The sequence below is a fragment of the Leopardus geoffroyi genome, chromosome B2, assembly GCF_018350155.1.
Source record: "Leopardus geoffroyi isolate Oge1 chromosome B2, O.geoffroyi_Oge1_pat1.0, whole genome shotgun sequence".
NCBI classification, from domain to species: Eukaryota; Metazoa; Chordata; class Mammalia; order Carnivora; family Felidae; genus Leopardus; species Leopardus geoffroyi.
This window is the reverse complement of record NC_059332.1, coordinates 131,488,099-131,514,295: the sequence shown is the minus strand read 5'-3', so window position 1 is coordinate 131,514,295 and position 26,197 is coordinate 131,488,099. Positions and strand designations below refer to the sequence as shown.

The following is a 26,197-nucleotide window of genomic DNA, read 5'->3' as shown; positions in this document are numbered from 1 at the left end:
TGAGGAAGAAGAGAAGAGAGGGATGTTACAGGAGGGCAAACGACTTCAAAATAATATTAAAATGCTTGCCTTTAACTGCCCTTTGGTGTTTTCACGACCAGCTTGTTTTGACTATCCACTTTACCTTACGTAGCTTACCCCTGAACTGTCTCTTCTCTTTCCTCTTTCTCCATTTTACCTTTCCTTCTTAACCTTTACATCCCCCGCCCCCATCCTCTCCTTTAATTGCCTCTGAGTCCTCTAGTCTATGAGGCAGTTCAGCTGTCTCCCACCACTGGCCCCCAACTCAGCTATTTTCTACCATTGCATATTGCAATTTATCAAAGGGCTCAACTGGAACAGGATCCACTCTTAAAGAGGCAATTCGCTGAACAAAAAGACTTTTTATGTTTTATTTTGTTTTACTTGTGCCATAAGAACAGAATATCAAAATGCTGAAGAGTTGGTAATGGTTATACCATGTTTGTACAACTTTATGCACCAATAACTTTTGAGGTAGTAACATATGGGGCATGAGAGAGATTTGATTTGGGTGAATTACTAGCTAAAATTAGAGATTAATGTGTTAGGTTCAGAATTTATTTTCATGTGCTAGAAATAAAAACTTCAAAGTAGTCAAATTCCAAAGAGGATAGATTCACATAAAATAACATGTGCATAATAATTATAATTTTAATTTTAAGTAGACTACACTATCCAAATAGTTTTCGCTTATCTAATATAACTTCAAAACTTTTGACTTTGTAAAGAATAAACTTCTTTTAACCTGCACTTCAAACTGGTAGAACTATTTGAAGTAATGTGTTATGATTTTAAATTCTGAGGTTTCTTCTCTGGTTTTTACTGGAGTGTCAGAAAGCAGGCATCTTACTCCTTCACATTTATTCACTTTATGTTAACTTACCAAATTTGCCTTGATGAACAAATAACATGATAGCCAAATTTGGTCCCAGGAAATAGGTGTTTATTGTTCATTAAATCAATCCTTTCCCACTTTTCTGCCAATAACATATTAGTTTATCCTACTTTAGTGAGCTATTTGTATGTTTACTTACACTAAATTAATGCTAATGAATAACTGGCAATGACCAGCTCCAATCTGGAAAGATAATTCACTTTTATTTTGAGGTAATTGTATATTCACATGCGATGGTTAGAAGTAATAGGGAAAGATCCCGTGTAACTTTTATTGTTTCCCTCAGTGGTAATATTTTCATTACCACGAGGATCTTCATGTTACTCTTTTATAGCCATGCCCACATTCCCCCTCCCCCCCAACCTTCCAACCCCCCCAATCCTTGGCAACCACTAATCTGTTCTCTGTCTCTATAAATGTTTTCATTTCAGGAATGTTAAATACATGAAATCCTAGAGTATGTATAACTTTTTGAGATTGGCATTTTTTCCACTTAACATAATTCTTTGGAAATTCACCTAGGTTGTTTCACATATCAATAGATCATTCCTTTTTATGGATAATTATGGTATAGATGTATCACAAATTTGTTAAAGCATTCACACACTAAAGAACATCTGTGTTATTTCTAGGTTTTGACCATAATAAATAAAACTACTGTAAAAATTCTTCTACAGGTTTTTGTGTGAATGAAAGTTTAGTTTCTCTGAGATAAATGCCAGGAGTACAGGTGGGTAGTATAGTACTTGCAAGTTTAATTTTTAAAAGAAACTGCCAACATTTTCTCAGAGTGATTGTACCATTTTACATTCCCATTAGCAGTGTATGAGTTATCCAATTTCTCCCAGCTTTGTATATAGAAGTTGATGTCCTATTTTTTCTTTTATAAAAATAAAAAAAATTCTTATAGGTGTGTAGTGATATCTCATTGTGGCTTTAATTTGAATTTTCCTTAAGGCTAGTGATGTTGAACATCTTTTCAAGTACTTATTTGCCATCTGTATATCTTTTTTGGTGAACTGCCACTTCTTGTCTTTTCCTCATATTCTAATTAGATTGTTACTTAATTGTTGAGTTTTGAGAGTTCTCTAATATTTTAGATATTAGTCCTTTGTTGGGTATATCGTTTGCAAGTATTTTATTCTAATCTGGACTTGTCTTATTTTTCTCTCAACAAGGTCTTTTGCAGAACAAAAGTATATAATTTTGATGAAATCAAATTTATAAATTTTTCCTTTTTGGATTGTGTTTAGTTTGAAATCTTAGAACTCTGTCCAGCCCTAAATATTGCATTTTCCCCTAATTTTTTCTGAAAGTTTACATTTAAGTCTACGATCCATTTTGAATTAATTTTGTATCAGATATAGAGGTTGAGTTATCCAATCCATGAACATGGTATGCTTCTCCACTTATTAGATCTGCTTTGATTTCTTTTCTAACATTTTGTGGTTTTAAGCATATAAATTGTGTACATGTTTTTCTTAGATTTATACCTAAGTGCATGGTATTGTATTTAATTTTAATTGTCAAATGGTCATTGCTATTATATAGAAATAAAGTTTATTTTGCATAATTGCCTTATATCATGTGACCTTGCTAAATTCTCTTATTCTAGGAGGTTTTTTTTTTTGTAATTAGTATTATTGTTTCCTTGGGGTTTTCTTCTAGACAGTTATGTCATCTGCAAATAAGGACAGTTCGTTCGTTCTTTCTTTCTTTCTTTCTTTCTTTCTTTCTTTCTTTCTTTCTTTCTTTCTTTCTTTCTTTCTCTTCATGCCTATGTTGAGATTGCATAGAATTGGTATTGATTCTTCTTTAGACATTTGGTAGAATTACTCATTGAAACCACTTACTTGGGCTTTGAAACTTCTTTTTGGGGGGTTTAAATTATGCATCCAATATCCTTAAGAGTTATAGGAATATTCAAATTACCTATTTCATATTCAGTGAGTTGTGGTAATTTGTGTTTTGAGGATGGTCCAATTCATCTAAGTTGTCAAATTTATGTGTGTTTTAGTTTTTATAGTATTCTCTTACACTTTTGACACCTGCAAAGTCTGTAGTGACATCTCTCCCTTTTCCTTTCCCTTTCCTTCCCTTCCCTTTCCTTCCTGTCCCCTTTTTCTTTCTCTTTCTTTCTTTCTTTCTTTCTTTCTTTTTCTCCCTTTTCTTTCTTTTGTAATTTGTGCCTTTTCTCACTTTTCTTTGCCAGTCTTGTTAGAGGTTTGCCAGTCTTAATGATCTTTTCAACAAACCAGCTCTTTGTTTCATTGATTTTCTCTAATGTTTTTCTGTTTTTAATTTCATTGATTTCCATTCTTATCTTTATTATTTCTTTACTTCCATTTGCTTTGGATTTATTTTGCTCTTTTTTTTCATAATTTCTTGAGGGGGAGCTTACATAATTGATTTGAAACTTTTCCTATTTTTACTGTATGCATTTTCGGACTATAAATTTTCCTCACAGCACTGCTTTAGCTATGTCACACAGAGTATTTTGATACATACTATTTTAATTTTCATTCATTGCAATGTATTTTTAATTCCTTTGAGATTTCCTTTTTGACCCATAGATTATTTAGAAATATGTTGATTAGTTTTCAAGTATTTGAATATTTTCCCATTATCTATTATTGATTTCCAGTTTGATTCTATTGAGGTCAGAGAAAACACTTTGTGTGATTTAATTCTAAATTTTTGAGATTATCTTATGGTCCAGGATATGATTTAGCTTGGTATATGTTCTGTGCACACTTGAAAATGTGCATTCTGCTATTATTGTGTGGTATGTTCTATAAATGTCAATTAAATTCCATTAGTTGATGGTGTTGTTGAGTTATTTTATTCCTTGCTGATGTTCTTCCTAGTTTTTCTATCAATTGTTGAGAGAGAGTGTTGAAATTTCCAATATAATTCCCAACTTGTCTGTTCTCCATTTAATGGTCTTAGTTTTTGTTTCACATATTTTGCAACTCTATTTTTTGGTACATACACGTTAGAATTCTTATAGCTTCTTGATAGGTTGATACTTAAGATTTGTTTTTATTCATTTAAATTCAAGTTAGTTAAACAGTATAGTATTGTTTTTTTTAACATCAGATAATTTCCTTCTCTATCTCTAGTTATTTTCTTTGCTGTGAAGGTTCTACTTTATATGATATTAACATAATCACTTCTGCCTTCTTTTGATTAGTATTTACATGGTATATCTTTTGCAACACTTTTACTTTCCATCTTGTATATAATTTGAAGTGAGTTTCTTCTAGATATCATACAATTGGTTCTTTTTTTTTAAAGTCCACTCTGCCACTCTATTTTAATTGGTGTATTTAGCCTATTTAACTTTAATGTAATTATTGGTTATGTTAGGACTTAAGTTTGTCATTTTATTTTTTTCATTTTAGTTTTCTCTGTTTTTTTTCTCCCCATGTGTTTTTCCTACCTTTATATGCCATGTATAGTACATATTTGAACATTTTTTAGAATTTTATTTTTATTTACATACATCATACATACATAACTTATTGTAGTTGATGGTGTCATTATTTTGCAAGTTTGAATAAAGTGGAGAAATCTTACCTTCCTTTTTATCCTTTTCCCCTTCTTCATAGAATTGTCTTAAATATTTCCTCTCTATACATGTAGAACCATATCAGGTAGCATTATAATTTTTGTTAGAAACTCAAGAGGAGAAGGGAAGTCTATTGTTTTTACTCCTATATTTGCTTATTCTGTTCATCCTTCCTGATGTTCAGTGATTTCTTTTCTGTTTATATATCGTCTATTAGCCATTCTTTTGAGAAGCCTACTCACATTTGAATTGTTCTCCTAAATTGTTATGTTTCTCTGGCTACTTTCAAGATTTTTTCTTTGTTTTTAGTTTTCAGAAATTTAATTATGATATGTAGTGGCATGGATTTCTTTGTTTTTCCTGTTTGGAATTTGCTTAGCTTCTTGAATCTGTAGTTTATGTTTATTGGCAAGCTTGGAAAGATTTTAGACCTTATTTTCTCAAGAATTTTTCAGCCACACACTTTCCTCTCTTTTCAGGATTCAACTGCATGAATGTTAGATGTATACAGCAATTTTATTTATTTTACAGTAGTTTTATTTATTATAGTCAAAACCTAGAAACAACCCAGCTGTCCCACAGGTCTCTAAATCTGTTCTTTTTTTCAGTCTATTTTCTCTCTGGTGCTTTGATTGATTAATTTCTGTTGTCTTGCAGCTTGCTGATTCTTTCTTTTGTCTGCTCCATTGTGTTCTTGAGCTTATCCACTGAGGTTATTATTTCAATTGTTATATTTTTCAGTTCTAAAATTTCCATTTGGTTCTTCTTTACGTCATCTATTTTGTGTGTGTGTGTGTGTGTGTGTGTGTGTGTGTGTGTGCAGAGACTTTCTAATATTTTCATTTGTTTCAAATGTTTTCTAATGGGTTGTTGAAATTTAAAATCCTTTTCAGATAATTCTCACATCTCTGTCATTTTGATGTTGGCATCTTTCAAGCATTTAAAATTTTTATTTAGCTTGAGATCTTTGTGATATTTGATGTAAGGAATGACTTTCTGTTGAAATGTGGCCATTTTGAGAATTATGTAATGTGACTCTGGATTTTATTAAAATCTTTGGGTTTAACTGGATTCCTTTAACACTCTCCATTAGGAGGGTGGGGGTGCTGCCTTGTTACCCAGATTCCCCATCCATTGACAACTGAAGGGATTGACCTTATTATTACTGAGTATGGTGGGAGTCCCAGCTTTCTAGTGGCCTCCACTGATACCTTCTTGGTGAAAGAAATAGAAATGTTTTGTTACTTCCGAAACGTGTGTGTAAAAATGAGTATTTCCAAAAATTAATTATAGGGATGAGGTGGTTGATGTTATGTAAATAATTTTTCTTGAATATTTTAATTTATGTATATTTGAGCTCCTGAATAATTGTATTTATTTAATTTGTAATATTTAAATTGTTGTAAGTCTACTGTACTGAACAGTGGGAGCCAGAGGTATTATTCCTTTATTAAACCAAAAAGTAATACTTGTGCTCTGTGACAAATCCAGTGAATTCACAATAATTTAGAGTAAAATGGTCCTCCCCATCCCAACTCCATTCTCCAGATGTAACTACCTTTAACAGTCAGACCCAGTTTCACCCAGTTTTTAGTCTCTATTTACAGTTTTATTCATGTTTTTCCACCTCATTTACTCACTCCTGGTCTTTCTCTCCAACTTATTTCTGTACATCCTTTGTAAGCTTATTCTTCTCTATCTAGCTATTAAATGTTGGGATGCTTTCATACTTTGTTCTAGAAACCTTTTCTTCTACATCAGTATTGTTTTTCTTTGTCACTCATCTATCTCCTTGCCTCAGTTGCCACTTCGATGACTCATAAGCTTATTTTTCTAGTTCAGATCTCTGGTCTGAGTGTCAAACCAATTATGCCAACTCTTCATGTGACAGCTTCTTTGGTATCTAAATGGCACTTCAAGCCCATACAAAAACCAGACTAGTGATCTTCCCTTCCAACCTCTTACAGATTTCACATCTTAATGAGTGGTACAACTATATATTGAGTTATATTTGCCAGAAGCCTAGAGTCATTGTTGCTTCCCTTTTTCCTTCACTTCCCATCCCCAGTTAATCCACCATTCCTGTGGCTTTTCCTTCCTGAATCTGCCCACTCCTTCCCTTTTCTACCTCCAGGCTTTCATCATCTCCTGCCTGGGCTAATGAAGTCCTTTCCTAAATGGACTTTTTCTGCTTTAATCTCATTGCGTTTGAATTAATTTTTTACTCTGTAACAAGAGAGATACTTTCAAAATAAAAATTTGGTCATGTTACCAGCCTACTTAAAATGTTTCATTTTTTTTATTGCTCTTACAGTAAATACCCAAATCCTTAACATGACTTAGCATAGTGTGGATTGTGTACTTGACAATCAGTAAGTATTTGTGGAAAAATGAATAGATGAACTTACATAGTTTAGAGTGTTTGCTATTAAAATAGTATTGTTAATATATGTATCTCTATATATCATTTTTTACTCTTGTTATATTTCTATTTGATATATTTTTAGAAATGGGGCTGCTAGTATGGTTTGTTTCTCATCTATTAAATATCAGGGGTAAAGGAGAAATTGGTGTAGTGCCTTGTAGTCATCAAGAGAAAAAGAGAAGTCTGATCTAAGAAGATCAGTGATGATTTATTAAAGGAGCTGTCTTGTACCTTCTATTGGATTTGTGGGGGGGAAATTGTATCCCAAAGAATTGCCCAATGACTTAAGGACTTTTTGTTTTTGACATTTTATGCCAAATAACTTTAGGTAAAATGTTTTGTAAGAGAGAGAAAAGAACAAATGAGTCAGATTTTCATATTTGTAACAAATGTGACTTATTCCTATGTTTATTTTGCTTACATGTTTTTCTTATTAAAGACAATATATGGAAACTAGGTTGTTTAAGGAAAGGCATGATTTGAAATAGGGTGGTCACATAAGAAGGGTGAATAGAAGTAATGTATGAATTGTAATTTTCATAGAAATAAAGGGTCTGTTTACTAGTGTAGTAGATACTGGGCAGAATGTGATATAGACAAATAGTGTTTTCAGAGACATGCTCTTCCACCTCTGTCTCTTTTGGTTTACTCAATGGAAGGAAGGTGGCGGTGCTGGTGCTTGTGAAGTAGGTAGAAAACAGGATGAAGGTCCTGAACAGGGGCCTGAAAGATGGGGGACTAGGAGCATCAGTTTGCTACTGGTGCTGCATTTACTAGTTTTATGACCTTGGGCAAGGTAGCTAATCTCTATGATACTATGTGTCCCATCTGAAAATAGTACTAACCACTGATTTACATGCAAAGTAGGCTGGATGTGATCATTTGTTTTATTATTTATTAATGTATTTATTAAAAAAATTAATTTGTTTGAGATGATACTAAAATGCTTTATTGCTGATTTTAGTTATGAATTTGCATACCAAAAGATAAAAAGGCTGTAAAATGACTCACAATGGGCAGTTAGGGCAGTGAGAGGTAACCATAAAAGTCTGAGAGTTAATATGCTTCTGGAAATCTGCATTTATTCAAAGGGAGCACAGAACTCTGTGAAATTTATATGTAACTCTACAAATTTTTTTTCTGTTTCTCCCCTCACTGTAGCCTATTTTTGTTGATACTGAAATGTGTAGATTAAGCAGCTTTATATTTATTTTCTTCTTCCTATTAATTTTGCATCAGCTACTTTGTGGCTGTTTAAGCAAAACATTGATTTAATTTCTCTGTTTGTCATTTCTTCTTGTTCCAGGCAATGGACCTCACCACGACCGTTGCTGTACTTATAATGAAAACAACTTGGTGGATGGTGTTTATTGTCTCCCAATAGGACACTGGATTGAGGCCACTGGGCACACCAATGAGATGAAGCACACAACTGACTTCTATTTTAATATTGCAGGCCACCAAGCCATGCATTATTCAAGGTAAAAATAGTGCCATGTTTATAAGCATAGAAGTAGGACGAGAGGTAGTATTAGGACAATGGAAGTGTTTACTGTGTTCAAAGCAGCAGTGTCTCCCTTTGGGGAGGCATGTGGGCCTGCAATACTTTAAGGAGATAAATTATAGTGAATCATTGTGTGAGCTTTTCTGGTTCTAGATGTGAAGGATCCTTTTTATAGAATTCTTTTATTAATTACATAAACTGGCATCAACGTATTTTGACCAGACTGTTATTTGGCCAATCTTTGTGCTTACATAGTGGATCCTAGACCAGCATGTATATCTTTTATGCTACTGACCAACAGTGAAACAAAAACTGGTGTCTCTTTATAAAGTTTTATTCAGATGAACATGTGTAAATACAGACATAAAACTAGATCAGATGTGATCATTTGCTATACTATTTAATAATATATTTATTTTTTGTGTATGTAATTGTTAGGCCAGCAATATTTGCCATAATAAAAATTGAAACACTAATGAGGCTGCTAACTAAAAAGTAAGGTTCAGTACACTTTTCTTCGTTTCCACTCATCAGAAGTAATTATTTCCAATGATTTTATGGTTAGTTTTTCTGGAGGTTAAATCCAAGTCTTAAATAATATTCCTATCGTGTTATCAATTCATATGATGTATCAATTTAAAAATAGCTATTATTTCCTATCTGTGGCATGAGAGAGATTTAGCTCACTTCTATTTGTTCTCTTTCCCCACTGCCAATCCCTACCAGCTCATTAAAAAATTCCTTTGTTATTTGACTTCATAAAAATTCTGTTTCTCGACCCATACATTTTTGACAGTGCCTCTTGACTTCCTACTGGGTAAGTCAGGGATTTATTGTCCCCATATTTTCCTCCACATCTTCTTCCGCCTGGTAACTCCTACTGTGCATTACTTTCACCTTCTCGAGGTTTATAGAATTTACACTTCATTTACTAAATATAAGTAAGTCTTTTATAGTTTGATGATTTAAAAATGGAAACCAATATTCAACATTTAAAATATCATGTAAATACTATTAACTGTGGATCATGCAGTGTTTGTATCATAGACAAAGAGAGACATTCTCATCTTCTTAAAAACTATTGCTTTGGGGCTCCTGGGTGGCTCAGTTGGTTAAGCGTCCAACTTCAGCTTGGGTCATGATCTCACAGTTAATGAGTTTGAGCCCCACATTGGGCTCTGTGCTGACAGCTCAGAGCCTGGACCCTGCTTCAGATTCTGTGTCTTCCTCTCTCTGTGCCCCTCCCCTGTTCACTCTCTTCTCTCTTTCTCTCTCTCAAAAATTAATAAAAAAACATAAAAAAACTGTATTGCTTTGAATGAGAGATATAATTAATACAAACAGGGTTGTGAGTGGTAATATGAGTATAACATTTCTTCATGATATTAGGGAATTCATGTTCTTCTTGGACACACCATTCTTGTAAATCCATGCTAGATGTTGGCCTTGCTGATGGATTGGAGGCAGAGCATGAGGAAGAGAGGAGTTAAGCATGACTTATGGCGTTATGGTCTGAAGAACTGGATTAATGGTATTGCTGTGTATTGAGATGAGGAAGACGAGATGAGAAGACTAGAGTATGGATTGAGATAACAATTCTGTTATTGGCATATTACATTTGAAATGTAGGTTAGATTGCAGAAAGGAAATCAATTTGATATCTGGATGTTTATGGAGAGGTTGGGAGTGGACAGATAAAATTGGGGTTATCATTATCTGGGTGACTTCTAAGTAATGAGTTTAGATGGAATCATTTAGTGAATGAGTGAAATATAGCAGAGAAAAAGAAAATAAGGGAAAATAATAAGCCTGTGGATCCATACAATTTGGAGATCAAAGAGAAGAGGATCCAGAGAAGAGAACTGAAAAGAAGCATCTGTTGAGGTGTTCTGACCTTTAATGAGGATGTGTTTATGAGTTATTTTTCATTTTTCCTGGACCACAATTGCTGAAGAGTCGTGTCTTAGGCTCTAGGGATTTTCTTCTACTATTTGATTATTCCTCTTCCTTCATTGTTTTTGTTGTATCATTAAAAACCTTCCCTAGATAGATTTTGGACCTCTTGGACTTATATCTTTTGTTGTTTTTGTTGAATATCACATTTTCTGTTTAAATTTAACATCTCAGAACTAGATAGGAAATTTTTTTTCAATTATTGTCAAGTTAGCTAACATACAGTGTATACATTGTACTCTTGGTTTCAGGAGCAGATTCCCGTGATTCATTACTTACATGCAACCCTCAATGCCCATCATCCATTTTCCCCTTCTCCCTCCCCATCAACCCTCAGTTTGTTCTCTGTATTTAAGAGTCTCTTATGGTTTGCTTCCCTTTCTCTCTGTTTGTAACTATTTTTTCCTTCCCTTCCCCCATGATCTTCTGTTAAGTTTCTCAAGTTCCACATATGAGTAAAAATATATCACATCTGTCTTTCTCTGATTGACTTATTTCACTTAGCATAATACCCTCCAGTTACATCCATGTTGCTGCAAATGGCACGGTTTCATTCTTTCTCATTGCCAAGTAGTATTCCATTGTATATTTAAACCACATCTTCTTTATCCATTCATCATTTGATGGACATTTAGGCTCTTTCCATAATTTGGCTATTGTTGAAAGTGCTGCTATAAACATTGGGATACATGTAGCTCTATGAATCAGCACTCCTGTATCCTTTGGATAAATTCCTAGTAGTGCTATTGCTGGGTCATAGGGTAGTTCTATTTTTAATTTTTTGAAGAACCACCACACTGTTTTCCAGAGTGGCTGCACCAGTTTGCATTCCTACCAGCAGTGCAAGAGGGTTCCTGTTTCTCTACATCCTCGCCAACATCTGTTGTTTCCTGAGTTGTTAATTTTAGCCACTCTGACCAGTGTGAGGTAGTGTCTCAGGGTGGTTTTTATTTGTATTTCCCTGATGAGGAGTGATGTTGAGCATCTTTTCATATGTCTGTTGGCCGTCTGGATGTCATCTTTGGAAAAGTGTCTGTTCATGTCTTCTACCCATTTCTTCAGTGGATTATATGTTTTTCGGGTGTTGAGTTTGTAAGTTCTTTATAGGTTTTGGATGCTAACTCTGTATCCGATATGTCATTTGCAAATATCTTCTCCCTTTCTGTCAGTTGCCTTTTAGTTCTGTTGATTGTTTCCTTTGCAGTGCAGAAGCTTTTTATCTTGATGAGGTCCCAATAGTTCATTTTTGCTTTTATTTCCCTTGCCTTTGGGGACACCTTGAGTAAGAGGTTGCTGTGGCTGAGGTCAAACAGTTGTTGTCTGTTTTCTCCTCTAGGGTTTTGATGGTTTCCTGTCTCACGTTTAGGTCTCTCATCCGTTTTGAGTTTATTTTTGTGTATGGTGTAAGAAAGTGGTCCAGTTTCATTCATCTGCGTGTTGCTGTCCAGTTCTCCCAGCACCATTTACTAAAGAGACTTTTTCCCTTGGATGCTCTTTCCTGCTTTGCCAAAGAGTAGTTAGTTAGCCATGCAATTTGTGGGTCCAATTCTGGGTTCTCTATTCTATTCCATTGGTCTATGTGTCTGTTTTTGTGCCGATACCACACTGTCTTGATGATTACAGCTTTGTAGTAGAGCCTAAAGTCCGGGATTGTGATGTCTCCTGATTTGTTTTTCTTTTTCAACATTACTTTGGTTATTTGGAGTCTTTGGTGGTTCCATATAAATTTTAGGATTGTTTGTTCTAGCTTTGAGAAGAATGCTCATGCAATTTTGATTGGGATTGCATTGAATGTATAGATTGCTTTGGGTAGTATTGACATTTTAACAATATTTGTTTTTCCAATCCATGAGCATGGAATGTTTTTCCATTTCTTTGTGTCTTCTTCAAGTTTTTTCATAAGTTTTCAGCATTCAGATCTTTTACATCTTTGGTTAGGTTTATTTCTAGGTATTTTATGGTCTCGGTGCAATTGTAAATGGAGTCCATTTATTGATTTCTCTTTCTTTTGCTTCATTATTGGTGTTAAGAAATGCAACTGATTTCTGTACATTGATTTTGTATCCTGCAACTCTGCTGAATCCATGTATCAGTTCTAGCAGCTCATGGGAGTCTTTTCGGTTTTCCATGTAGAGTATCATGTCATCTGCAAAAAGTGAAAGTTTGATTTCTTCTTTGCCAATTCGGATTTCTTTTATTTCATTTTGTTGTCTGATTGCTTTGCTGAAGCTAGGACTTCCAATACTATGTTAAACAACAGTGGTGAGAGTAGACACCCCTGTTGTGTTCCTGATCTTAGGAGGAAAGCTCTTAGTTGAGCATGATATTAACTGTGGGGTTTTCATATATGGTTTTTATATAGAAGGTTTTTAGATAGAAGGAAGGTATATTCCTTCTATCCTGACTTTCTTGAGGGTTTTTATTAAGAAAGGATGCTGTAGGGGCGCCTGGGTGGCGCAGTTGGTTAAGCGTCCGACTTCAGCCAGGTCACGATCTCGCGGTCCGGGAGTTCGAGCCCCGCGTCGGGCTCTGGGCTGATGGCTCAGAGCCTGGAGCCTGTTTACGATTCTGTGTCTCTCTCTCTCTGCCCCTCCCCCGTTCATGCTCTGTCTCTCTCTGTCCCAAAAATAAATAAAAACGTGGAAAAAAAAATTAAAAAAAAAAAATAAAGGGAGAAAAAAAAAAAAAGAAAGGATGCTGTATTTTGTCGAATGCTTTTTCTGCATCTATTGAGAGGATTATATGTTTCTATTAATGTGATGTATCACATTGATTGATTTGCAAATATTGAACCAGCCCTGCATTCCAGGAATGAATCCCACTTGATCATGGTGAGTAATTCTTTTAATATACTGTTGAATTCAGTTTGCTAGTATCTTGTTGAGAATTTTACATCTGTGTTCATCAGGGATATTGGCCTCTAATTCTCTTTTTATGTGGGGTCTCTGTCTGGTTTGGGAATCAAGGTAATGGTGGCTTCACAGAATGAGTCTGGAAGCTTTCCTTCCATTTCTATTTTTTGGAACAGCTTGAGAAGGATAGGTATCAACTCTTTTTTAAATGTCTGGTAGAATTCCGCTGGGAAGCCATCTGGCCCAGGACTCTTATTTATTCAGAGATTTTTGATAACCGATTCAATTTCTTTGCTGGTGATGGGTCTGTTCAAATTTTCTATTTCTTCCTGTTTGAGTTTTTGTTGTATGTGAGTATCTTGGAATTTGTCCATTTCTTGCAGGTTGTCCAGTTTGTTGGTGTATAATTTTTCATAGTATTCTCTAATTACTGTTTGTATATCTATGGTTTTGGTTGTGATGCCTCCTCTTTCATTTGTGATTTTATCTATTTGGGTTCTCTTTCTTTTCTTTTCGAGACGTCTGGCTAGGAGTTTATCAATTTTGTTTATTTTTTCAAAAAAACAGCTCTTAGTTTCATTGATCTGTTCTACTGTTTTATTGGATTCTATATTGTTTATTCTGCTCTAATCTTTATTATTTCTCTTCTTCACTGGCTTTGTGGTTTCTTTGCTGTTCTGCTTCTAGGTCCTTTAGGTGTGCGGTTAGGTTTTGTATTTGGGACTTTTCTTGTTTCTTGAGCTAGGCCTGGATTGCAATGTATTTTCCCCTTAGGACTGCCTTTGCTGCGTCTTGGATTTATATCTTATTCTGGACTTTTTAAAAATATTTTCACCTCTTGGTTTTATTGATTTAAATTTTGGAGACTTTATTTTATTTCTTCCAACTCAACTAACTTTTTTCCTTAATTTTGATAGTTGTATTCTTAATTTTCATGGACTCTTATTTTGTTATTCCCTTATTGCATATTCGTTTATTCTAGTTTGTGAATGGATATCTTCTTGAGTTTTTCTTATAATACTATTAAGAATGATTTGAAGTCCTCCTATCTTACTGGAATTATCTTGTTTCCTTCAGAATCAGTTGTTCTCTTCTCGTTTGACCTTTCTCTTTTTTGTCATTAGTTTTAAAACATTGTTTTTTGTTTGTTTGTTTGGTTGTTTGTTGTGTTTTTTCCTGAGAGAGAGACAGAGCCCAAACCTCAGAGAGACAGAGAGATAAGGAGACACAGAATCTGAAACACACTCCAGGCTCTGAGATGTCAGCACAGAGCCTGACATGGGGCTTGAAGTCACAGACCACAAGATCATGACCTGAACTGAAGTCAGACCCTTAACTGCCTAAGTCACCCAGGTGCCCCTTTTGTTGTTGGTTTTAAATATAACTGGAAATTTTTAGTTGTTCACATTTATTAATGGAAAGAGTAGGTTGATTATTCAATTTGATGGGTATGAGTTTCCTCTGCCATTACTAGCTTCTAATCCTATAACAGTATTGGCACAAACTGTGTGCATGTGGGTAGATCATGTCTCCCTGAGTAGAACAGAAGCAGACAATCAGCTTGGGCACTATGGCTACCCTACTCTGCATGAAAAGATGAGGAGGACCTGTGTGGGACACACCTCTCACTCTGAGAGTCTTTGCTCCCCATATAGATGTTTCAATTTTTTTTTTGAGAGAGAGAGAGAGAGAGAGGGGAAGAGGGAGAGTGGGAGAGAGGAAGAGAGAAAGGGAGAGAGAGAATCCCAAGGAGTCTCACTGCTGTCAGCACAGAGCCTGATGCAGGGGTGATCTCATGAAATGTGAGATCATGACCTGAGCAGAAATCAAGAGTCAGATGCTTAACCAGCTGAGCCACCCAGGAGTCCCGGATGTTTCAGCATTTAAAAAAGGTATTTCTTCACATATAGTATCATAGCTGTATGGGGGATACGTATGAATCATATTCTCACAGTTCATTCACAGTTCATGCAAAAAAGGTAAATTAAAAAATTTTCTTTAGGGGCGCCTGGTTGGCTCATTCAGTTGTTTGACTTTGGCTCAGGTCATGTTCTCAGGTTCGTGGATTTGAGCTCCACATTGGGCTCTCACTCTCAGCACAAGCTTGCTTCATATCCTCTGTCTCTCTCTCTCTCTCTCTGTCTCTCTGCCCCACTGCACTTCTCTTTCTCAAAAATAAGTAAACATCTAAAAATTTTTATTTATTAAATTTTTTAATGTTTATTTATTTTAGAGAGTGAGAGAGACAGAAGGCGAGCGAGGGGCAGAGAGAGAGGGAGACACAGAATCCGAAACAAGCTCCAGGCTCTGAGCTGTTAGCACAGAGCCCAATGTGGAGCATGAACCCACGAACTGTGAGATCATGACCTGAGCTGAAATCTGACAGTTAACTGACCGAGCCACCCAGTTGCCCCCCAAAATATTTCTTTAAAGCAACTTAGTTTTACATCTAAGTCTCTATTCTACTGAATTCTCAGATGATTGCACTTGTTATTATCCTTCTTAGGTGTGTGTGTATATATATATGTATGTATATATATTACATAGAATTTATATGTATATAATATATATACATATTTGTGTATATATGTATATATGTTCAGATATATACATATATATTTGTATGTGTATATATGTGTGTGTATATATATATATATATATACATATATATAATACCCATCTGTTGAGAGTTGTTTATCATAAATTGATATTGAATTTAATCATGCTTTTCCTGCATTTTACATGTATACATTTACATCTGAGAAGGATAATAATAGGTTGAAAAAACATATTATATATATGAAAATATAAAACATATAAGTAACACATACAATATAGAACATATATTTATACATGAGGTATATATGTAATATATAATACACACAGAAACACATAGCTAGATACATATATAAATGGGATAAAATTTCAGAATTATCATAGTTTAGAACTAAATAATGGTATTCTTTTTTCCTCTATTTATTTATCTCTGTAACATAGATAACTGGAAACTTGGGAATAAATAATAATTGTTTATAATGGACCTGGAGCCATATCTTTACTTTTCAAGCATCCTCTTAACTGCCAAGATTTCTCACATTTCAGTTCCAGTCATCTACTTGAAAATCAGTTGAGTGGTATGATTTAAAAGAAAAATTTAAATTGAGGCATATTTGACATATGACATTACATGACTTTCATGTGTACAACATAATGATTTAATATTTATATACACTGGGAAATGATCACCACAATAAATCTTGCTTCCCTTGTCACTATATAAAGTTACATAGCATACATACAATATTATTGACTGTAGTCACCATGCTGTACATGATGTCCCTATGGCTTATTTATTTTATGACTGTAAGTTTGCACTTTTAACAATTTTCTCCCATTTCACCCCACCTCCCAGCCCTCTCCTATCTGGCAACTATCAATCTATTCTCTTCATCTATGTGTTATGTTATATTTTATTTGTTTGTTTTGTTTTTTAGATTCCACATCTAAGTAAAATCATATGGTGTTTGTCCTTTCCTCTGTCTTACTTATTTCACTCAGCATACTGTTATGTTCCATCCTTGTTGCAAATGAATATTTGATTATTTTCGTATGGCTGAGTGGTATTCCATTGTGTGTGTATTTGTGTGTGTGTGATATCACATCTTTATCCATTCATCCATCAACAGACACTGGCTGTTTCCATATCTTGGCTGTTGTGAATAATACTGCAATGAACATAGGGATACATATGTGTTTTTGAATTCATGTTTTCATTTTTCTGCAGATAAATAACCAGAAGTGGAATTTCTGGACCACATGGTGGTTCTATTTTTAGTTTTTTTTTTAATTTTTTTTTAATTTTTTTTCAACGTTTATTTATTTTTGGGACAGAGAGAGACAGAGCATGAATGGGGGGGGGGCAGAGAGAGAGGGAGACACAGAATCGGAAACAGGCTCCAGGCTCTGAGCCATCAGCCCAGAGCCTGACGCGGGGCTCAAACTCACGGACCGCGAGATCGTGACCTGGCTGAAGTCGGACGCTTAACCGACTGCGCCACTCAGGCGCCCCTTAAATTTTATATTTAAAATTTAATTTACTCAGCATGGAGCCTGCTGTGGGGCTCAGTCTTACCACCCTAGGATCATGACCTAAGCTGAAATGGAGAGTCAGATGCTCAACCAACTGAGCCACCCAGGTACCCCTATTTTTAGTTTTTTGAGTAATTTCCACTGTTTTCAAGAGTGGTGACGTAAATTTGGATTCCCACCAACAGTGAATGAGGATTCCCTTTTCTCCACATTCTCACCAACACTTGTTACTTCTTGTCATTTTGATAGCAACCATTCTGACACATGTTAGCATGATATCTCATTGTGGTTTTGATTTGCATTTCCCCAATGATTAGTGATGCTGAGCATCTTTTCATGTACCTTTGGTCATCTACGTGTCTTATTTGGAAAAATGTCTATTCAGATCTTCTGTCCATTTTTGAATTTTATTGTATGAGTTCTTTATATATTTTGGATATTAACTCCTTGTCAAAAATATGATTTGCAAACATCTTCTCCCATTCAGTAAGTTGCCTTTTTATTTTGTTGATAATTTCCTTTGTTGTGCAGAGGTTTTTAGTTTGATGTAATCACATTTGTTTACTTTTGCTTTTGTTGACATTATCTTTGGAGTCAGATCCAAAAAAATATTGCCAAGAGCAGGGTCAAGGAGCTTACTACCTATATTTCCCTGTAGGAGTTTTATGGTACCAGGTCTTACATTCAAGTCTTAAATCCATTTCGAGTTAATTTTTGTGTATGGTGTAAGATAGTGTTCCAGTTTCATTATTTTGCATGAGACTGTCCAGTTCTCCCAATATCATTTATTGAAAAGACTCTCCTATCCCCATTGTGTATGCTTGACTTCTTTATCATAAATTAATTGGCTATATATGCAAAAGTTTATTTCTGAACTCTGTGTTTTCTTCTATTGATCTATGTGTCTGTCTTTATGCCAATACCCTACTGTTTTGATTACTAGAGCTTTGTGATGTAGTTTGAAATCAAGGAGTGTGATTTTGCTTTGTTCTTTCTCAAGATTGCTTTGGCTATTTGGGATGTTTTGTGGTTCCATAAAAATTTTAGGATTGTTATATTGCTATTGGGATTTTTAAGAGATCACATTGGATCCATGGGATTGCTTTGGATAATATGGAGATTTTCATAATATTAAGTTTTTAATCCATGAGTACAGAATATTTTTCCATTTATTTGTGTCTTCTTCAATTTCTTTTATCAGTGTCATGTAGTTTTTAGTGTACAGGTCTTTCACCTCCTTAGTTAAACTTATTCCTGGGTATTTTATTCTTTTTGACACAACTGTAAATGGGATTGTTTTCTTAACTTTTCTTTCTGATAGTTTGTTGTTAGTGTATAAAAACAATGGATATCTGTGTGCTGATTTTGCATCCTGCAGCTTTACTGAATTTGTTTATCAGTTCTAACTTTTTTTTAGTAGAGTCTTTAGAGTTTTTTCCATATAAAGTCATGTTGTTTGCAAATAGTGACAGTTTTACTTTGTCCTTTCTAATTTGGATACTTTTTATTTCTTTTTCTTGCCTAATTTCCTGGTTAGGATTTTCTTTTTTTTTTTTTTTTTTTTAATTTTTTTTTTTTTCAACGTTTATTTATTTTTGGGACAGAGAGAGAGCATGAACGGGGGAGGGGCAGAGAGAGAGGGAGACACAGAATTGGAAACAGGCTCCAGGCTCTGAGCCATCGCCCAGAGCCCGACGCGGGGCTCGAACTCACGGACCGCGAGATCGTGACCTGGCTGAAGTCGGACGCTTAACCGACTGCGCCACCCAGGCGCCCCTGGTTAGGATTTTCAATACGATGTTTAATAAAGGTGGCAAGAGTTGGAAACCCTTGTCTTGTTCTTGATCTTAGAGGAAAAGCTTTCAGCTTTTCACTGTTGAGTATGATGTTAGCTATAAGCTTGTAATATATGGCCTTTATAATGTTGAGGTACATTCCCTTTATTATCTACTTTGGTGAGAGTTATTATCATAAACAGATGTTGAACTTAGTCAAATTCTTTTCATATGTCTATTGAGATGATCATATGGTATTTATTTTTTTGTTAATAACAGGTTTTTGTTAAATTTTGTTAATATCAGATTGATTGATTTGCAGATATTGAACCATCCTTTCATGCCTAGAACAAATATCAATTGATCATGGTGTATGACTTTTTTAATGTATTGTTGGGTTCGGTGTGTTAATATTTTGTTGAGGATTTTTTTTATTTTTTTTTTAATGTTTATTTATTTCTGAGACAGAGAGACAGAGCATGAACGGGGGAGGGTCAGAGAGGGAGACACAGAATCTGAAGCAGGCTCCAGGCTCTGAGCTGTCAGCACAGAGCCCGATGCGGGGCTTGAACTCACAGACTGTGAGATCATGACCTGAGCCAGAGTCGGAAGCTCAACCAACTGAGCTACCCAGGCGCCCCTTGTTGAGGATTTTTGCATGTGTGTTCATCAGAAATATTGGCCCATAATTCTCCCTTTTTGTTGTTCTTATTTGATTTGGTATTAGAATCATACTGGCCTTGTAAATTGCTTTTGGTGGCATTCATTCATATTCAAAATTTTAGAGGAGTTTGAAAATGATAGATATCAAGTTTTATTTGAATGTTTGGTAGAATTCACCAGTGAAGTCTCTCGTCCTGGATTTTATTTGTTAGGAGGTTTTTGATTACTGATTCACTCTCCTTGCCAATAATCAGTCTATTCAGATTTTCTGTTTCTTCATGATTAAGTCTTAAAAGATTCTATGTTTCTAGGAAATTACCCATTTTTCCTAGGTTGTGCTTGGCATATAATTTATCATAATAGTCTTTTATGATTTTTTATATTTCTTTGGTATCAGTTGTAACTTCTCCTTTTCCATTTCTGATGTTATATATTTGTTAATATTCTCTCTTTTAAAGTGAGTCTAGCTAAAGGTTTACCATTTTTTTATGTTTTCAAAGAATCAGCTCTTAGTGTCTTTATTTTTTCTATTGTCATTTCAGTTTTTATTTCACTTTATCTTTGTTCTGAGCTTTATTATTTCCTTCCTTCTATTAACTTGGGGCTTCATTTTTTCCTCCTTTTCTAGTCATTTAGGTGTAATGTTTGCTTACTTGAGATTTTTCTTGTTTGTTTTTTAAAAATTTAGTTAATTTATTTAAGTACTTCTTTTACACCACATGTGGGGTTTGAACTCACGACCCTGAGGTCAGGAGATGCATGCTTCTTCAACTCAGTCAGCCAGACACCCCTAGATTATTATTCTCATTTCTTGAGGTTGGCCTATCTCAGTATGAATTTTCCTCTTAGTATTACTTTTTCTACATCTAATAGATTTTGGTATGTTGTATTATAAGTTTTCATTTGTCTCAAGGTATTCTTTTATTTCTCTTTTGATTTCTTTGTTGACTCATTTGTTCAGTAGTAGTTTGGTTCTTCATATATTTTTTTTTTTTTAATTTTATTTTTCAACGTTTATTCATTTTTGGGACAGAGAGAGACAGAGCATGAACGGGGGAGGGGCAGAGAGAGAGGGAGACACAGAATCGGAAACAGGCTCCAGGCTCTGAGCCATCAGCCCAGAGCCTGATGCGGGGCTCGAACTCACGGACCGCGAGATCGTGACCTGGCTGAAGTCAGATGCCTAACCGACTGCGCCACCCAGGCGCCCCAGGTTCTTCATATATTTGTGACTTATTTCATTTTTCTTTTTATGATTTCTACTTTCATATCACTGTGGTCTGAAAAAATGTTTTGTATGATTTCAGTCTTCTTAAATTTATTGAGACTTGTTTTGTGGCTGAATTATGATCTATCCTGGAGAATGTTTCATGTGCACTTGAGAAGAATATGTATTTTGCTGCTTTTGAAGAGAATATTCTGTATATAGTAGGATATTAAATCCCCTCATTATTATTGTATTGCTTTCAATTTCTCCATAGGTCTGTTAATATTTGCTTTACATATTTAGGTGCTTCTGTGTTGAGTGCATACATATTTATGAGTGTTATATATGCTTGCCAGATTTGTTCCTTTATCGTTATGTAATGCCCATTTTTGTTTATTTCTTTTATTTTTATTTAATAAAATTTATTTGATTTATTTAATAAATAAGCTATTTATTTGTTTTAAAGTTCATTTTATCTGCTATCAGGAGAGCTATCACAGGTTTCATGTGGTTTCCATTTGCGTGAAATCTCTTTTTCCACCTTTCAGTTTCAGTGTTTGTGTGTCCTTATGTCTGAGGTGGGTCACTTGTGGGCAGCAAATATATGGGTCTTGTTTTTCTTTTTTCCTTCAGCCACGCTATATCTTTTAATTAGAGAATTTCCTTTAAAGTAATTATAGATAAGTATGTATTTGTTGTCTTTTCTTAATTGTTTTCTGGCTGTTTGATAGTTTTTTTTCTTCCTATCCTTTTCTTTTCTTGCTCTCCTCCCTTGTGGTGTGATGACTTTCTGTAGTGTTATGTTTAGATACCTGTCTTATTGTCTTTCCTGTATTTGCTATTGGTTTTTGCTTTGTGGTTACCATGAAGCTTGTATATATCAATCTATCTACATATGTATCTATATCCAAATCTATATTTCTCTATTTCTATATCTGTATCTGTACCAGTCTGTTTTAAGTTGATAGCAAGTTAAGTTTGAATGCGTTCTAAAACTCTACATTTTTACTACCCCCACCATGTTTTATGTTTTTGATGTCACATTTGACATCTTTTTATTTTGTGTAACCCTTAACTAATTTTTTATCACTATTATTATCTTTGTCTTTTTAACTTTATGCTACCTTTTTAAGTGATTAGTCCACTTCTTTTTCTACTATACTTATTTTTAACTGTGAAATTTTTACTTTCATATGTTTTCTTATTATTGATCAGTGGCCTTTATTTTTAGCTTAAAGAAGTCCCTTTAACATTTACTGTAAGGCTGGTTTAGTTTTTGCTTGTCTGAAAAACTTCTCTTTCCTTTAATTCTGAATGATAATCTTGCCTAGGGTATTCTTAGTTGGAAGTATTTTTCTTTTAGCATTTTAAATATGTTACTCCACTTTCTTCTGGCCTTCAGTTTCTGCTGAAAAATCTGCTGATAGTCGTGTGTGTGTGTGTGTGTGTGTGTGTGTGTGTGTGTGTGTGTTGTCAGGAGGGTACCCTTGTATGTCACAAGTTATTTTTCCCTCATTGCTTTTAAGATTCTATTTTTATCTTTAAATGTTGACATTTTAATCATAATGTATCTTGGTATGGATCTCTTTGGGTTCTTCTTAATTGGAAATTTCTGGACTTCCTGGATCTGGATGTTTGTTTCCTTCCCCAGGTTAAGGCAGCTTTCAGCCACAATTTTTTCAGATAAATTTTTGACCCTTTCTCCCTTCTCCTTCTGGGAGCACTCTAAGAAGAATGTTGTTCCTCTTGATGTGTCCTATAGGTACCTTCAGCTGTCTTTACTTTTTTAAAATTCTTTTTTTCTTTTTGCTGCTCTGTTTGTGTGAGTTCCACTGCCCTGTTTTCCATGTTGGTGATCCTTTCTTTTGTTTCATCTAGTTTGCTGTTGAACCATGCTCATGTATTTTTCACTTTACTTACTATATTCTGCAGCTCTGTGACTTTTGTTTGGTACTTTCTTTTTTTTTTTTTTTTTTTTTAATTTTTTTTTTCAACGTTTATTTATTTTTGGGACAGAGAGAGACAGAGCAGAGAGAGGGGCAGAGAGAGAGGGAGACACAGAATCAGAAACAGGCTCCAGGCTCCGAGCCATCAGCCCAGAGCCTGACGCGGGGTTCGAACTCACGGACCGCGAGATCGTGACCTGGCTGAAGTCGGACGCTTAACCGACTGCGCCACCCAGGCGCCCCATGTTTGGTACTTTCTTATGTTCTATGTCTGTGTTTATCCATTCTTCTTCCAAGACTGATGAGCATTTTTGTGACCTCTTTATCAGTTAGTTTACTTATCTTTGTTTCATGAAGATGTTTTTTTTTTTCTGGGGTTTTTATCTTGTCCTTTTGTTTGGAACATATTCCTGTGTTTCTTCATTTTGCTTAGCTGTTTCATTTTTATGTAGTAGGTAAAACGAATATCTTCTTCAGTCTTGAAGGATTGGTCACAGGAAGACTGGTGATGTGCTTCAGTCTGCTGTCTGTGCAGTGACCTATAGGTGGCAATCTGCCAAGTACTATCTCCCTGATGTTTCAGTTCTCTGGGGCGCAGAGACACAAGCCCCCTTGCCACCAGTGCCAGGCATTCCGGGGGAGTCCTCTGTGTGGACTGCATGCACCTGCTGGCTTTGGCAGGGCTGTGGGAGAGCACTGGGTTGGGGTTGCCCACCTGCCAGGTTTAGCAGGGCAGAGTTGTAGGGGAGCATTGGGCCAAGGCAAACCCACCAGGGTCACAGGGACAGGGTCACAGGAGAGTGTAGGGGTCTGCCAAGTGGTGCCAGCGAGGTAGAGAGAGAGTGTAAAAATTGTGCCTTCTAGCACCTCTGTCCCCGGAGACAGCTCTATCAGACCCTCACCCCTCTGGCAGATGCTTTTAAGATTAGCCAATGAATCTCCTTCGCATATGTCTAGATGTGTTTCAACCTGATGCTTTTGCACTAGGGGCTCAGAGTGAGTGAGTCTGTGCATGACCCCTTTAAGAGTCTCTTTTTTTTTTTTTTAATTTTTTTTTTCAACGTTTATTTATTTTTGGGACAGAGAGAGACAGAGCATGAACGGGGGAGGGGCAGAGAGAGAGGGAGACACAGAATCGGAAACAGGCTCCAGGCTCTGAGCCATCAGCCCAGAGCCCGACGCGGGGCTCGAACTCACGGACCGCGAGATCGTGACCTGGCTGAAGTCGGACGCTTAACCGACTGCGCCACCCAGGCGCCCCTAAGAGTCTCTTTTTACAACAGCCTTTGGGTCTCCTGGATGTAACTCTCAGTTTCAAAGTCAGATGTTTGGGGGTGAAGATGTTAGTGAAGATCCCAAGGGTTGGGGTGGCTGAGGTGGGTCTTGAACCCCTCAGTTCTCAGGTATGTGCTTGGTATTTGTGAGACCCCATCTGCTTGTGGGTTGCTGTGCAGGGTGTGGTTCCCATGAGACCGTGTCTCTGCCCCTCCTACCCATTTCAGTTTGGCTTTTTTATCCTTTGTGGTAGAAGAGCTTCTCAGCTAGTGTTCAGGTCCTTTTCAGAGAGAGTTGTTGTATATGTAGCTGTAGATTTGATGTGTCTGCAGGAAGAAGTGACCTCAGTGTCTTCCTACACTGCCATCCTGAAACTGCCTCCTGGGAATCTTGTTTTCCAACCTCTCCATATGATTCTTTTGGGCATACAAGTTTGAGAATATGTGTGCTTACTCCAATAAAGACAGTAACTTAGAATTTGGAAGAGGAAGGTCTTATGTGCTTTCAGCCATTTTAGTCTAACCCCCCCTTATGAATTAATTCCAGCAACAATTCACCCTCATGTGAACTGGACCAGATAAAAATGCGAGTTAAGTTTCTAAGAAAAGAATTGTAAAGACATTCATATATTTCGTTATTAACTTGAAAACATCTAATTATCTGCTTGCTATATTCATCTGACTATGTATAATGCTAAAATAAGTTGTGAATTTACTGTAGCTGTTGAAATAGATGCATACATATATATGTTTGCACATATGTAAAAATAGAGATCTTCAAACTCACCCAATAATTTGTAATGTCAAACTATCATCTTTAACTTTGAATATGGGAGTGGAATTATGCCTGCACTTTTTTTTTTTTTATGGTTGGGATAAATCTTATCAGAATTGAGCTGTCAGTATCTTTCATGATGACAAGTCTTTCAAGACTACAAATGTCCAACAATTAAATTTTATATAATGTGGCAAATTCAGTCACTCAGTGACAATCGTGTGGATCGCTGCGTGTAGCCCCCATTTTCAGTGCTAGACGGTTGAAGATGGAGACCAATGATCCCTGCTCTCAGAAACTCATGTTCGTATGAAAACATATGCAGCTGCAACACAGTGTGAAAATTGTTATGCTCAAGTTGTATATGCAGTGTAATGAGGGTTGGGAGGAGAAGTGTTTAGTTCAAGGAAATCTTTATGAATAGAACTTGAATGGAAACGTGAGGGAGGACATTTGGGAGAGGGACGTCAAGTAAGGAAGATAGCAAGTGCGAATGTACAGAGGTAGGAAAGTAATATTTAGCTGAGCAAGTAATTTTGTTCAATCAGGATTATTTTGAGAGTGAAAAGAGATACTCTTAATAATTAACCTGCACAACGCATTACAATAACACAACAGTACATAGGGCAACCTAGAGACCATGTCCAGAAGAGAATCTTCTGGTGCCCTCTTAAGATTCAGATCCAGAGAGAGATGCTGATAAACACTCTGGGCTTATGGATATTCTTTTATAGAAATTCAGACCCATTAGGTAATATAACTGTGTTTAGAGAGTTTGTGTGGTATATTTTAGTCTTAAAATTTAGTCAAGTTATACACATATTTAACACATTTAGTTTATCTACAAGGCTTGTAATGAAAAGAAGACGACTACCTACATCCCTACATCTCCCCTAATTTGGTCTTTCCACGGGCAACCATTTTCACATCTTAAGCAGATTATTTGCTAATTACCTTCAAAGATAAATAATGTGAATATATTCCTGCTTCTTTGTTTTAGTTTTAGGTATTACCTATTGATCTCACACTGCAAAGTATGAAGATTTAGCTCTTTTTTTTTTGGTTTTTTTTTTCTGAAAGAGATTTCACAAAATCTCTTTAAATTGTTTATTTTATTTTATTTTTTTTAACCTTTGTTTATTTTTGACAGAGAGAGGGACAGAGCATGAGCAGGGGAGGGGCAGAGAGAGAGGGAGACACAGAATCCAAAGCAGGCTCCGGGCTCCGAGCTGTCAGCACAGAGCCTC

At 35.6% G+C, this 26,197-nt stretch overlaps 1 protein-coding gene across 2 annotated transcripts in view; it reads left to right on the top strand.

The window, feature by feature from the left end:
• Positions 1–26,197, top strand: part of EPM2A (EPM2A glucan phosphatase, laforin) — a 107,819-nt gene that overhangs the window by 30,986 nt on the left and 50,636 nt on the right. For both annotated transcript variants that reach the window (XM_045499927.1, XM_045499928.1), the window contains exon 2: positions 8,219–8,393. In XM_045499927.1, the coding sequence (XP_045355883.1) occupies positions 8,219–8,393 (175 nt within the window). The remainder of the gene's footprint in view (positions 1–8,218; positions 8,394–26,197) is intronic.